General features: G+C 48.8%; 1 protein-coding gene across 2 annotated transcripts; it reads left to right on the forward strand.

The window, feature by feature from the left end:
* The first annotated feature begins 176 nt into the window (after positions 1 to 176).
* Positions 177 to 14,939, forward strand: USP5 (ubiquitin specific peptidase 5). 2 transcript variants are annotated; one of them, XM_014884235.2, is made up of 20 exons: positions 177 to 333; positions 1,768 to 1,893; positions 2,191 to 2,257; positions 5,066 to 5,199; positions 5,483 to 5,628; positions 5,921 to 6,105; positions 6,649 to 6,743; positions 7,251 to 7,444; positions 7,597 to 7,668; positions 8,927 to 9,008; positions 9,214 to 9,339; positions 9,769 to 9,922; positions 10,283 to 10,457; positions 11,767 to 11,855; positions 12,053 to 12,244; positions 12,774 to 12,917; positions 13,071 to 13,216; positions 13,301 to 13,454; positions 14,100 to 14,184; positions 14,351 to 14,939. In XM_014884235.2, exons 1-20 carry the CDS (start codon positions 226 to 228, stop codon positions 14,442 to 14,444), a joined length of 2,568 nt encoding a protein of 855 aa, XP_014739721.1. In that variant the 5' UTR covers positions 177 to 225; the 3' UTR covers positions 14,445 to 14,939. The 2 variants fall into 2 exon arrangements, with proteins under 2 accessions (XP_014739721.1, XP_014739722.1); XM_014884236.2 differs by having other exon boundaries at positions 12,053 to 12,175.
* Positions 14,940 to 15,024: the final 85 nt, after the last annotated feature.

The raw sequence follows: 15,024 nt of genomic DNA on the forward strand, positions 1-15,024 counted from the left end.
GGGGACAGACCCGCCTCCTCGCCCCTCTCTACGTCGTTATTGGACGAGAAGCCCGGCACCGCCTCCCGGGATGGGCGGAAGGCGATTACGATTGGGCGAGACGGCGCGTCGGCACGGCCAGTCCAGCCTCCAGCCCCGCTGCCGATTGGCTGGGACCCGCCTGACCGCGCTGGGCTTCGATTGGGCGGGGCGGGGCTGTGGGCGGTGCCGCGGAGAGCCGCTGTCATGGCGGAGCTGAGCGAGGCGCTGCTGTCGGTGTTGCCGTCCATCCGGGTGCCCAAGGCCGGCGACCGCGTCCACAAGGACGAGTGCGCCTTCTCCTTCGACACGCCGGTAAGCGCGCCCCGCCGCCAGCCCGCTCGCCCGCCTGGGCTGCTCCCGCCGCGGGCGGCTCCCACCCCGCCGCCAGCCGGGGCGCCGCCCGCGCGGGGCCTCACGGGATTTGTGGTTCCCCGGTGGCCGCGATGGCCGCTCCCTGGCGGTGTGCAGGGCCCTCGCGGACTACTGCGCCCGGCGTGCCCCGCGGCACGCCCCGCCCGCCCGCGGTGCGCTGGGGACTGTAGTTCTGGGGTCGGGGCGGGCGTGGGCAGGGCGCTAGTCCCGATCAGCGGCGGCCCGGCCCGCCAGCAGCCCCTGGAGAGGGAGTGTCCCCGGCCCGAACCCTCCGTGCTGGGGCTCGCCAGGACTTGTAGTCCGGCGGGGGTCGGGCGCGTCCCGGGCCCGCCCTCGGCGGCGGGGGGCGGGTCGGGGGTCCCGCCCTGCCCGGGTCTGAGCCACCTCCCCGGCCTCGCCGCGCGGCGTGGCCCGGCAGGCGGGGGGCGAGGCCGTGCTGTGTCATTAAGATGGCAGTGGTCCCTTCTCCAGCCGTCTCCATTCCGCTGGCATCCCTGCGCTTCCTGCGCTACCTCCGCTCGGCCTAAGTGGACCTGGGGAGGCGAAGGCAGCAGGAGGATGAGGTCCCCCTTGAGCTTCTTTGTGGACGCCCGTCCGGGCTAAGCCCCAGCCCAGCAGAAATGGGCTGCAGCTGGAAGATACGGGTCCTTCGAGGAAGTGGCACATGGCGTCCTGGCCCTCTTTCCCTCCCCGAGCTCCACAGTGATGCCTGGCCGTGCACTGCCCACTCTGTCTCAGTCCTAGCAGCTTTTGAAAGCTTCTTAATAGTTTCCCTCCTTTACAACCTCTGCATCTGGGTCCCCTGCCCCTTCAGTTTGGAAAGTATATCTGCTGAGTGAGTGTGGTGGTGTCCAGCTGCTGGTGGGATGGTGGGGGCATATTCTGTGTCCATTTCCAAGCTGCTCACAGGCTTTTGAACACAACAGCAAAAGTAAACAGTGGTCTGTTAACCTTTCTCTCACACCGTAGCTTGGCAGCATTCCCTGTGGCACTGGGAGTCATGCGTTTGGACAGGGTGCCACAGTTTTGCTAGTAATGAATGCATCATGCTCTGAACTTGCAAACTGTGCATGTTAAGGGCCTTTTACAAGATAAACTCCTGTGGAAACTCAGGCTTTCCTGATTTGGTAGCATCCTGCCATAAATGAACACGCAAATAGTTTTTTAAATACATCATCATGACAGGAGTACCTGTTCTTCTGAGACAGCCAGGCTGGGGCTTGCCATCCTATTTCTTACTAGCTATTTGTGGTTGCTATGTAGGAATGAGCTATTGCCGTGACCTAATGAATAATGACTAGTCTGCCATGCCTATCCTAGCAGCTGGAATGGGGATTCCTCCCTTCAGTTTTGTCCCTCTTTCCTTCTTTGCAGGAGTCAGATGGCGGCTTGTATATCTGCATGAACACGTTCCTGGGCTTTGGGAAGCAGTATGTGGAAAAGCACTATCAGAAAACAGGCCAGCGGGTCTACCTGCACCTCAAAAGAACACGTAAACCGGTAAAAAATAAAAATACATACGCTCCAACTTGTTCTGAAATTGAAGGGCGGGCTGTGTCTGTGTATTCTGTAAGATACAGAGTTCTCTCTCCTGAGATACAACTGTTGTTTTTCCTGGTGAATTGAGGGACACCCATGCTTCAGTTCTGCTTATGCTGAGTTGCTGTATGGATTGCCCATGTTATTTCTGCCTGGTTTCCTTCTGTTTTCAGAGTAGTTTGATTTCAATCCCTAAGGCTTGCCACAGCGTGCCTATCCCCTTAACTCTTATTTCCCTATTTCTTTTCAATGCCACAGAAGGAAGAAGACGCCAACTCCAGTGCTGGGGACCCCCCGAGGAAGAAACCAACTCGCTTGGCTATTGGTAAGGAAACACCTACCTACTGGACTCCTTGTGTTCAGCCAGTCCTCTGGAGCTGCCTGGTTTATCTTTTTTGCTTTACTCTTCTTGGCTAGTATCCCTGGCCACATTCATGTTTTCCAGAATGTCTTGGGTGAGCAGTTCCTGTAGAACAGTCATTAAGGTGGTAGTTGTGTTCTGTGTCCAAAGTTGCATCTTGTTTTCCGTGGATAAATATGTTTTTTATCCTCTGCCATGACCCCGCATGCCTGGCTCAGCTTGGTGTGGGGATCACCAGACCGGGACTGTTGTTTAGACACAATGTGCCCAGCATGAGGCTGAAGTAAGTTTGAGAAAGTATATGTCTGAGAAAAGTGAGTTTGAAGCTTCTGGCAGATAAACTATTTTTTTAACTCCTCTGATACTGAACTAGTATTATTGATATCGATGGGGAAGAAATTAATGGGAAATGATGCATTAACATCTTTGTCTCATTAGGTCGTATAAGGCTGGTACTGGAGGAAATACATATGAGCATTAAAACATAAAATATACTTTAAATCTTTCTTTTTTAGAAGAACAAGGCTGCTATTCCATTACTGTCTTTCACCACCTGAGAGGGCTATCATGGCAATCAGTGGAGATGCTGCTTATTTGGAGCAGTCTCAGCTGGTAATTTCTGAGCCATTAAGGAGACACATAAAGGAAGGGACAGGAACATTTGTAGCAGTAACAGGTTCTTGGCTTTCTGGAAGCTGACCACTAGAGGGAAATCGAGAATCTGGACTGTGAACGTCTTGATTTTGGATCGCTTTTTCCCTGGTTATTCGTCTGCTGCCAGAACACAAACACCACTATTAAGACTGTCAGCTGTTCCCTGTTTTGCTGGTGAGCTGAGTAGAGCCCCCAAGATCACTTCTGGAAAAACTAAGGCTGGAGTCTCTGTTTCTTCAGATAGCCAATGCCTTTATGTATATATATGATTATACTGCTTTGGGAGAGATGAGGCCTGGTCTGTATTATGAGTTATTTCTGCGTCCTGAATTCTACAAAGGTCTTGCAACAAGTTGTCTGTTGGTCGGCAAATATGTGCCTGTGATAACAGCTTAGTGGTGTGAATGGAGCAGGAAAGAATAAAAGAAAGTATTAGCCCTGTAAGACAATGGTCTCAAGTTCAGGAGAAGCTTTCTTTCTATCTTTGTTTTAGCTGAACTGTGGTGGTTTAGATATCCCTGACACAGAAGATTTTTCTAAAGTGCTAGAAAGATTTGTGAAAAATTGTAGCCCTCAATCTCTCTGTACCTCACCTTCCCCTCACAATGACAGTGCTTGCCTCCTATGCCTGCATGTTGGTTGAGGGACTTTTCTGGTGTATAGTGCTTACCTACCATCATGGAAAGGGAGGCAATGTACCTCAGGGCAAGCTGGTGGCTATTGACCCTCTTCCTCATTGGAGCCTCAGAAGGTTCACCTAACTGAGGGGACCTCACCAGTCTGGTTTAGTTTGTTTAGGGTTCAGGAATTGTGTAATGCCCTGGGGGATTGTGTATTGCTTTACTCTGTGAAGCAGTGACAGGAAATTTCTGGGCTGTGCTGAAGAGGCACAGAATAGGATTATCCAGGTATGTTTTTGCACGATGCTGGTGACTGTTTTCTAAAATCATTGTGTTCATACATAGCAGTTTTGTGCATAGTGTAAAAATGGTAGGTATCTAAGGAGGGAGTTGCAGGAGATATCATGGACTGGATATTTTTGACAAGAATGTTTTAAGGAAATACAGTCGTGGTTATCAGAACTGTGTTGCTCACAGGATTCTCGAGGCAGAGGTACTGAGAAGCAAAAGCTTTTATTCTCTTCAGCGATTTGTTGCAGCTGCAGATGTTCAGATACTTGTTTCAGAGATTATTGTAGTCACAGCATGCAATTTTTCTGAAAATAAAGGATACTCAGGTTAAAAACACAGGGGGTTTAGGCTGTTGATAAGCCATGTGTCTTCTGCCTGTTTCCTTTTGGGACGTAGGATGTGAATATCCACAGAACAGAGAAGGCCAAGCTTTTCCTCTGAGTACATAATCCAACAACTGTAGGTGAGGGAATCTGCAGAAACTGCAGATGTTTTGGTGAGCATCCACGATGACTCTTTACAACTGGCAAATAATCTCATATGTATGGATCTGTCACAGTATAGCCTATACTGTGACATGGATCTCCGGTTTCTGGCACAACTTCTGGGAAGCACAACTAGGTGGGCATAGAAACTACTATCACTATACCTTTGCTCAGACTTTTTCTGCAATTCTGGATATTCTGGTTCCAAAGGAGCTCCTCGTTCTTCTTGCTTGAGTACGGGACTCTAGACTATCCTTTCTGGAAAGGGCAAGAAAGAAAGGCAGGCTTCTTAAAGATGCTGGTAGACCTGACCTTTGCCCTGGCTTGCAAGGTCATCTCTTCATGCACATCTCCATTCGTTGTCTTGAGTATTCTGGTTAAGGATGAATACCAGTGCTTTATCTTGGCTCTGTTCTGGCCAATGCCCCTCTAGGGGAGGTTTGGTTTACTTCCTGGTTGTAGCCAGAGTCTGGAGATTGTTTTTAAGCATCTATTAAAAAAACTGAGAAAAATAAACCTATTCTCATTATGCTTATAATTTTTCCTGTGAAATCCACACCAGCAGCAGAAGCTCTGGGATCCAGAAGCGGTAGAAAGATTATGGTTCACTGATTTAGATCTTTGTCTTAGTCATGGTACCTTATTTCATGTAAGCTGTGGGGAAAGAAGCTTTTCAAGCTCTCTGGTTTCACCTGTTACCACAATGTTTTTTCTTCTTGTAGGTGTAGAAGGTGGATTTGACATCACAGAAGAAAAGTTTGAATATGACGAAGATGTAAAAATAGTAATTTTGCCAGACCATTTGGATATTCCACGTGATGGGCTAGAGGGACTACCAGACATGGTCAAAGACAGGGTATGTTTGGGTGGAGGGTTTTGTTTACTGTTGATGAGGAAATGTACCATTGCAGTGAAGGAAACTGCCCTGTAAGAGGGATCCTGCAGAGCTGCTGTGAAGTCTCAGCTGGCGGTCATCAGGATTGCTCTGCACTTAGGCAGTCCTGGCTTGCGTGTGACTGAGGCTCCCAAAAGTCTCACCCGACTTGGCTAAATGTGGAGTGTTGTGGCACTGGAAGCTTCTTGTGCCCTTACTGTGGTAGGCCAGCCCTTCATGTTTTCTCCTGATGTCCTAATTCCAGATTGCCAGTGCGATTGAGGCCATCCTGACAGCAGATTCAGCCTCACGGAAGCAGGAGGTGCAGGCTTGGGATGGGGAGGTTCGACGTGTTTCCAAACATGCTTTTTCCCTGCACCAGCTTCAGAACGATGTCCGCATCCCACCGTGGTGAGCATAGTACTGGAACTTGCTGTGTCACTCTGTGTCCCAGGCCTTTCTCCTGTGCTGGGCTGCAGCAGCAGATGAGACCTCTTTTGTGAGTCTCCGAGTGTGCCTTGTCACAGTAGAAGCAGGGGAGGTGGCACACTAAGGTATATCAGGATTCTCAGTGTTCTGTACTAAAAGAGGAGTGAGATCACTTATACTGTGGAAATTGCAGTGGGCACCAATGACAAGGGCTTGGGAGGTAGAACCCAGAGATTTTCCCTCTGATCTCTTTTTCCCTGTTCCTCGTCAATAGTGGCTGGAAGTGCAGCAAGTGTGACATGAAGGAGAACCTGTGGCTGAACATGACTGACGGAGCCATCCTCTGTGGTCGGCGCTACTTCGATGGCAGTGGTGGCAACAACCACGCAGTCGAGCACTACCGAGAAACCGGCTACCCACTGGCTGTGAAACTGGGAACAATCACTCCTGATGGGGCTGGTGAGAAGGGGGATCCTCCCAGGGTTAGGGATGCCAGGCACCACTCAGGCTGATGCAGATCTCTTGCAGGTATCAGGGTGGCGTTGGCCATCTTGTGACCTGCAGTGCCGTCTCATTGAACTTTGCCACCTGCTTCTTGTGTGAGGCAAGAATGAGCTGACAAAATAACCTTGCCTTCCTCTGCCTCTCCCTTGTAATTGGGAGCTTTTAGAATAGTTATCCAGGTTGCCATCTGATTTTCTGTGTTGGGGGTGTATTCATAAAGAATCGTGTGTCCAAATCCTGAGTGGAGAGTATATAGTACAATAACCCACTTTCCTTACTCCTGGCATAAGTGTACCTCTGTACCCTGATGGGTGACAAAGTTGTCACGTGTTTGGGAAGAATCTCAATACTCTGTTATGTTATTCTGCTGAGAAAGGGCAGAAACCCCAATGGCTCAGTTTGTCAAAACTCCCAGTTCTGAGCGCTTTCTTCATGCAGCTGTGAATTGAAGATCACAGGAGAAACATAAGTTTTTCTTTTTTCTGTTTTCCTGCATAGATGTCTACTCCTACGATGAGGATGACATGGTGTTGGATCCCAACCTGGCAGAACACCTGGCACACTTTGGGATTGACATGCTCAAGATGCAGAAGGTGAGGAGAAAGTGGTGTCCTCCATAGGCCCAGAGGGAGAGAGAAGCAGCTCTGAGGTGTCTTAGCTGGATTCCAGCTTTCTGTGGCTATGCAGAGCCAGTCCTGGTCAAGACACCCTGGGGTTGTTTGTCACATAGAGTTGTCTCATCTGCCTCTCTTCTTTGATTGTGTTTTTTGCCCTTCTTTCGTGCCCCTCAGGTTTATTTCCCTGGGGTTATATGTCAGTACTGTGGGCAGGGAGGCTCCCAGGTGCTAAGCTTCTTTTGTTAGTGTGTGGTTTCCATGCCTCTTTATAGGGAATGGTTCAGATTTCTCCCATATTTCTTTTCCCTCCTCTTTCTGTCCCAGGTATTCATATATATGGAAACAACTCTTGTTTCTTCCTCCTCTATTTATAGAATAAACCAAAATGGATTTGCTTCTCTTTCTCTACACTATTGCACTTTTCACACCTCTGATGTTTCCTTGAGTCTTCTTTGAGGATTTTCCTGTTCTTTCCCTCTGCAGACAGACAAGACAATGACAGAACTGGAAATAGACATGAACCAACGTATTGGGGAGTGGGAGCTCATCCAGGAATCTGGCGTTCAACTCAAGCCCCTCTATGGGCCTGGGTACACTGGTATCCGTAACCTGGGCAACAGTTGCTACCTCAATTCTGTGATGCAGGTGCTGTTCAGTATCCCAGACTTCCAGAGAAAGTAAGTGAGCTTAATCACTCCTTTCCATTAGGCTGGGATCAGTACAAAGGTCTCCTAGAGCTGGGAGCTTCTATTGTAGTAATCATGTTCAGAACTGCATTTTTACCAGATGAAGCTGCATATCCCTTAGATTGCTCCATTTTGCTCTGCAGGTATGTGGACAAGCTGGAGAAGATATTCCAAAGTGCACCTTCTGACCCCACACAGGATTTCAGCACACAAGTGTACGTAGAATTTTGGTGAGAGAAGGAAAGCTGAGGCTGCCTGGATGCATCCCCTCTGTGGTGCTTTGCTCCAGAGTTCTTCCTCAAGCCTCACCTCTCTTTCCTTGCCTGTCACCAGAGACAGGCAAGGAAAATTGATCCTCAGTGATCAATAAGGATCTAAGCCAAGGAACTTCAGCTGAATGGTCTAGATGGAGAGGGCAGAGTGGATCCCGTGTGCATGAGAGGCTCTGAAATGTATTATGTGTGTTATGCCTTTTAAACACTGGGGGTATTTCTGGGAGGCAGCTTCCGTCTGCAGAACAGTTAAAAGGGGCTTGCTGTCTGCAGTGGAGAGAGATGGCAAAGAGCAAGGGGATACACAGGTTTAGGCAGCTTTATTCTCAGTGGATATCTTATGTATGCTTAAAGAGGCTTTCATCAAGAGATACTGTGCAGGAGAATATGCAGAAGGAGGAATACAAGATTTGGGAAGGGGTTGCATTTTAAGTACGTCAAGTCTGTGCTACAGCTACTCTCTAACAAGCATATGGAAGTTTGGAATAGAGGAAGGGAAGGTGGCATTTGTGGACAAGAAGTTCAGTGGTACAGGAGGATTCTAAATCTGGGCAGCCTGGAGTGAGGTGTTCACTGAGAGAGGATTAAGGTGAGACAGCCAGAATGATTATTGCCTGGGCAACAGGAGGAGTTAGTCAGGTTTGGTTCCAGACAAATGGCAATAATGATGGAGAAGGACTGGAGTGAAATGGAATAGCAGGAGGGTCTAGGCATAGGAGGAAATTGCTGAACACGTGCTGTTGTCCATTAAGTGTCTCACGCAATCAATCTTCCTGTGGGAAAACGTGATCAGTCTGCTCACACCAGTGCTATTCCTGGCTCAGACAATTTCTGTGTGCCCTGTTGTCTCCTGCACAGTCAGACACTGCTCCGTTCTCCTTGTCAGGCTGCAGCTTAGCTTGGCTGTTGTGCAGCTGCAGTGTAGCTCAACACCAGCTGTTCCTTCATATTCCACTCAATGTGCAAGCAGTGGTTGAGATTGGCACCCTAAAGCCCTGGTAACTTTGAAGTCAATGATGTTTCCAGGGGCCAGAAAGCAGACCACAATAAGATAAGATAATCTGGCCTAGTGCAGCAGAGAAAGCTGTTATCTGTGAGACTGACAGCCCGTGGCAGTGTTAAAGCTGGATAGGTTGATGTGGCTCCTGGAGCATGTGAGATTGAAGAAACATTGATCCTAACAGTGACTTTGTCATTCCAGAGCCAAACTGGGCCATGGACTCCTTTCTGGGGAGTATTCAAGGCCAGCTTCTGCAGATGGGGAGCAGCAGCCTGATCAGAAGGTGAGACTTGGATACAGCATCCTTTTGCATAAGGTATTGTATGTGCTATGTGGCAAAGGAGGGAGAGCCCTTTCTGAAGACGGGCTGGGGCTTGTTCCAAGGTCTGTCATCTGAAGAAAAGCATGGCTAAGAAGAGAGTGCTACATGCCAGGACACATGCTTGGCAGATTATGATCACCTTCCTCTTCCACATTGTTATTTGCAGGGTATGCAAAATGGCATTGTTCCACGCATGTTTAAGTCCCTCATCGGAAAGGGGCACCCAGAATTTTCCACTAACCGACAGCAGGATGCCCAGGAATTCTTTTTGCACTTCATCAACATGGTGGAGGTAATGGCTGAGTCTATGTGGCATATCATAGAAAATTCCAGCTTGATTTTCTTCCCACAGCAAGGGATGAGTGGAGGTGAGGAGCTGGCAATCGGAGTAGAGGGAGGGAGAGAACACAGGGAGATGGGCCATTTAGCACCTGCTAGGGTGGAGAAGTAGAGGTGCTTGGCCATGTTTTCAGGGCTGATTCCGTGGAGAAATTTTTTGGGAGTGGCACAGCTGGAGATGTCAAGTTTCTTCTTCAGGAGCAGGAGTGTCATGGCTTCTTGGAGTACAGAAGACAGCTTTAGTTTCCTCTTTGCTGTCTTTTCCAGAGGGCTGGGTACAGAAGTGAATACTCTTCAGCCATGTGCTGTGTGACATCACTGTTACAGCAGATAATTTTTTCTGCCATTCTGATGTTACATCTGTCCTTCTAATCTTGTTCAGAGGAATTGCCGCAGCTCGGAGAACCCTAATGAGGTCTTCCGTTTTCTGGTGGAGGAGAAGCTGAAGTGCCTGGCCACAGAAAAGGTGAAATATACCCAGCGAGTGGACTATATTATGCAGCTGCCTGTGCCCATGGATGCTGCACTCAACAAAGGTCAGTAATGTGCCAAGACCAGAACAGTAGCAAACCCTATGTTTGTATATTGTACTGTTCTTACAGAACTCTTTTTAAATGAGAAAGAGACTTCTTTGCCACTTCTGAGGTGAGATCCTTCTCCTGCTTTGTGGGATCGGGCTGATGTCCCTCTAGAGCCTTTCCCTCAGACAGCACAAACTGAGCTGTGATTCAGCAGCAAAACAGGAGTGTCTGCAGTAGCAGAACTATGCTCTGGAAGCTGTGCTCCGTTCTCAGTGGCGTGTATCTATAGGCCTGCTCTGTCTCTAGGAGTAGCTTACACCAGTTGCTTTGTAGGTACCTAGAGGTGGTCCTTGACTCCTCTGCTTTATTCTCTAGATGAACTGCTGGAATATGAGGAGAAGAAGAGGCAGGCAGAGGAGGAGAAGCAGCCGCTGCCTGAGCTGGTGCGAGCCAAGGTGCCTTTCAGCTCCTGCCTAGAGGCCTATGGAGCTCCAGAGCAGGTGGATGATTTCTGGAGCACAGCCTTGCAGGCCAAGTCTGTGGCTCTTAAGTAAGTGTGTGTCAGCTAAGTTGTGATGAACTGGCCACAGCTGCATTTCTGGGGACTTCTTGTGGCTTGGGGAAAGAACCATTACTAAAGCTTTGTAGTCCTCCACACCCTGGGTCCATAGAAGATTGAAGCAGAGAGGGGATCAGTCCATCAGTGCTGGAGTGGTTGCCCTCAGAGGCAGAACAGCAGTGCTAGTGAAGTCCTAGCCATCAGATTTCAGTTGCAGAGGGACTACAAAAACACAGTGATATTTCAGAAAACTAGTAGCTTTTACTGTAAATTTAAAATTTTGCTTTGTAATCAGTACTTGACTGTGTGATGACACTGATCTTGCACCATCTCTAAAATTCCTTCAAGTTTTTAACCCTTAAGATTTGAGCAGAACACCAAGTGCAACAGATGCATGAGTTCTTTGAAAGAATGCTAACTTAAAATGCTAGTAGCAAGGTTTAAAAAACAGCTTTAAGTTTTCTCACTGCCTGTAGCACATGCAACAGTGCAAAGTTGCAGTGACAAGATTACAAATGTAAGCAGCTTTCTGCTGTGATGCTACTGAGTGTTCTTTTGCAGTGAAAGTCCTCGAAGAGTTGGAAGTGCTTTTATAACAAATACTCCATTATTAAGCAATAGCTACTATAAACAAACATCACATTGAAAAATAACATTTTGTTTTAATTTTTACTGAGTTGTATTCAAACGCTTTACTGTTGCTTAATTTGGTTCTACAGCATGTTGCAATTATCACCTGGTAATGAGTATCTGTCTCACTTACAGGTACTTCTCCCTTCACAAACATTTCCCTCTGTTTCATAGATACCAGACATTTTCTCTCTGAAATTGTATAACTAAATAATGTTTCATCAAATTCAGTTAACTTAAAATTCACTGCTTCTATTTCATATCCAAAAAAGTGCTCTTGTGCTTGAAAGCTTGTCAGTTCCTGCAGGTGTATCTGTTGGTCTAGTAAAAGATCTTATTTCCTTAAGATCTACATTCCTTAAGGGCTAGACTTTTAATTAAACAAAATATGACCAGGCTTGTAAAATACAGGATTGAAAAGTAGAGACTATGTACTATTTTTTTCTCATCTCCAAAATTTGCATTCCATCTCATCTTTTCAGGGCTTCTGCCTTAGAAATGGTTCTGTGTTTGAGCAGCTTCAAGCTCAGCACAGGAGACCTGCACAGACAGGTGTATCTCCCAACCTGCTCAGGACATGGCTCTGCCCTACTCACTGATTTCTTGGATCAGCTAGACACCCTCAATCTTTGCTGACAAAGTATTTAAAAATATTATGTGTCTCTTTCAGAACAACACGGTTTGCCTCTTTCCCAGATTATCTGGTCATCCAGATCAAGAAGTTCACTTTTGGTCTGGACTGGGTGCCCAAAAAGCTCGGTAAGGAGGATGAGAAATACAGAGCATATAGGTACTGGGAGTCACATATGGATATATTGTGGTCATTACTACCAGGAGGAAAGTAACTATCCCAAAAGTTGCTGCAGGCATCCCCGGGGACTTACCCTTCTAGATCTCCCATCCAAGTCCTTTGTTTCTGCCCCTACACGGAGGCTGAGCAAGACCATATCTTGCAGATGTTTCCATTGAAATGCCAGAGGAGCTGGATATCTCTGCACTGCAGGGAACGGGGCTGCAGGAAGGAGAAGAAGAAATGCCAGACATCGCACCTCCACTGGTGACACCAGATGAGCCCAAAGGTAGCCTGGGGTTCTATGGCAACGAGGACGACGACTCCTTCTGCTCCCCTCACTTCTCCTCTCCGACATGTTAGTGATTCTCCTCCTCTCTTCCTGATGCCTGACTCATTTCCTTGCTCTCCTTGCCTTGTGTCCCATGCTAGCAGTTTCCCACTTGCTCAGACTTTCCCTGTCCTTTTGTCAGTGATTGCCAGCTGCCTCCCTTGCATGCCTCTTATGCAAGGGGGTGTGTTGATTCCTGTTCTGTACAAGATGGGGGGGGGGGGTGGCATGTCCGGTGCATTTAGAGGAGGCAGAGCTGGGATTTATACAGGATTTAATTGGTAGCTGTATTTAATTTTTATAAACCGCAGTGGGAGGTCGGGTTCAGAGCTTACAGGAGACCCAGTGGTCCTGAGTTCATGGGTTGCATCGTTTTGTTCTTTGCCTGTGAGACTGCTCTTCTGAAGAAAAATGGTGGCTGAGAAAAGCCAAGTGATGGAACTTGGTGTGAAATAAAGCCAGGAAGTGGTGGCTTTGGAGGCTGTGTGACACGAGACAAAATGAAGCCAGCAGGGATGGGTGGGAGTGGGTGGCTCTAACTTCTTTCTTCCCGCAGCACCCATGCTGGATGAGTCGGTGATTATCCAGCTAGTGGAAATGGGCTTTCCCATGGATGCCTGCCGCAAAGCCGTGTACTACACAGGGAATAGTGGGGTTGAGGCGGCCATGAACTGGGTCATGTCACATATGGATGATCCAGGTATGATGCCAAGGCCGTGATGAAGCTTACTGCTTCTAGACTCTTGTGCTTGTGTCCTGCTACCACAGCAGAAAACTGAAGTAGTTTGGACTTGGGCTGTACCCTCTTGGCCAGATCTAATTACTCAGAGCTGTGTTGTGTTTCCTGCTGCAGACTTTGCTAACCCGTTAGTTCTCCCTGGATCCAGTGGGCCAGGGTCAACTATTACCTGCCCAGACCCTCCTTCAGAAGACAGTGTGGCCACCATTGTCTCCATGGGCTTCTCCCGGGATCAGGCAATGAAAGCGCTTAGAGCCACGGTGAGAGGCATGAGTGACATCAGAGTGCAAGGATCTTCTCAGGAACAGGAATTCTGAAGGTCACTGTCTTCTTCTTCCTTCCAGAACAACAGTCTGGAGCGTGCTGTGGATTGGATCTTTAGTCACATTGATGACCTCGATGCAGAAGCTGCTATGGATATCTCAGAGGGGCGCTCAGCAGCCGAGTCCATCTCTGAATCTGTCCCTGTGGGTCCCAAAGTGCGCGATGGGCCTGGAAGTGAGTTCCAAGCCATAGGAATGTGGATTTTGGGGTGCAAACTCAGTATGACTTTGTCATTCCTGATCTATGCAGTACTGCAGGTTTTAGCAGCAGCTATCGCAGAGCTGGTCTGGTTGTAGAGGTAGAAGCAGGGAGAAGTAGGGAAGGAATGGCAAAGTAGTCTAGACCCTTCAGGCTGGATGAGGATTACCTGGAAGCCAGTAAGAGAGAGGCTGGGGAAGTGCCATCAAGAGAACGACAGGAAGAGCTGTGCTGCTTTTATCCAGTGTTCTAGGAGGCTTTTTTGCCCTTTTGGTTCTTACTGAAAAAAGCAGTTCCAGGCTGTGCACAAAATTTGTGCCAGAGGTGCTTGGCTGCTGGGTGCCATAGGGAGTGGAATCCCTGCCTTACCCATCCATCACCCATGGCCCAAATAAAAGTTGGAAGAGAGAACGCTAAATGGAAGTTAGCATCTCCCATTTCCCTCTATGTTTGGTCTTAAGACCATTCACAGTCACACTTGATGAGGATACAGTTCTAAATTATTACCCAGCAGAGCTTCCTTCAGGGATCCTTCTCTAGAGATGGCCTTGCACAGGGTGTTAGGGAGTAAGACATCTTTCTTCTTTCTCTGACAATCTTCTCTTCCCTCCTTCTTTGAAGAATATCAGCTGTTTGCCTTCATCAGCCACATGGGCACTTCAACTATGTGTGGACATTATGTTTGTCACATCAAGAAAGATGGCAGGTGAGGATTTCCACAGTGTAAGGGAACTGAGGTACTGCTTTAAATCCCCATCCTCCCCTGTTCCTTCAGAGGTCTTGGGGGGTTGGGGCTGAGAGCAGGTGAGTGCAATCAAGTTGCGTCTTAACCAGGGAATGGCATTCCTGAGCTCCTCTTGTGCCTGTTGCAGGTGGGTGATCTACAACGACCAGAAAGTCTGTGCTTCTGAGAAGCCCCCCAAGGACCTGGGCTACATCTACTTCTATCAGCGGATTCCCAGCTAGAACATCCTCTTGCTGTGTGTGGTGGGGGGAGAGTGGGCTGAAGGTGTGGGGGGGAAAGGGGTGGGGGCAGTGAGGGTGGGAGCAGGGTCCTTCTCTTCCCTGCTCCTTTCCCCAGTCCCTTCACAGCCTCTCTGTGGAGACACAGGCAGAGACAAAAGTTCACTAACTAATCGACTGGAGTCCCTGTGGACATGAGTGAAGGGGATTCGGGGGGTTGGGAATATCTCTTTCTATAGGAAATGTCCTCACTGTCCCCACCCCCGTGACACACAGCCCTAGTGCTTCGCTGCTTGGTGGGATGATGCCACCTTGCTGTCCGGGAGGAGAGGAGGGGGCTTGTGTGTACGTGTGGCTTGTGAATGGGGGGATTCCTCCTGCCCGCCCTGTCGGGCGGGGGCGTGAGGCGGGCAGCAAGGCGGGCCACGAGCAGCGCTTCCCCTTGTGTGCCCTTGACATGCCAAAATACACGAGGGACAAATAAAAGTGGAAATACCCCCCTGGCTCCTGTCTGCGCCCCGCCTGGCTGGGGGAAGCGCGGGTGGGGCAAGGGGCGGGGCTGTGCGCGGGGCGGGGCACGCGG

The sequence above is a fragment of the Sturnus vulgaris genome, chromosome 2, assembly GCF_052056855.1.
Source record: "Sturnus vulgaris isolate bStuVul1 chromosome 2, bStuVul1.hap1, whole genome shotgun sequence".
NCBI lineage: Eukaryota > Metazoa > Chordata > Aves > Passeriformes > Sturnidae > Sturnus > Sturnus vulgaris.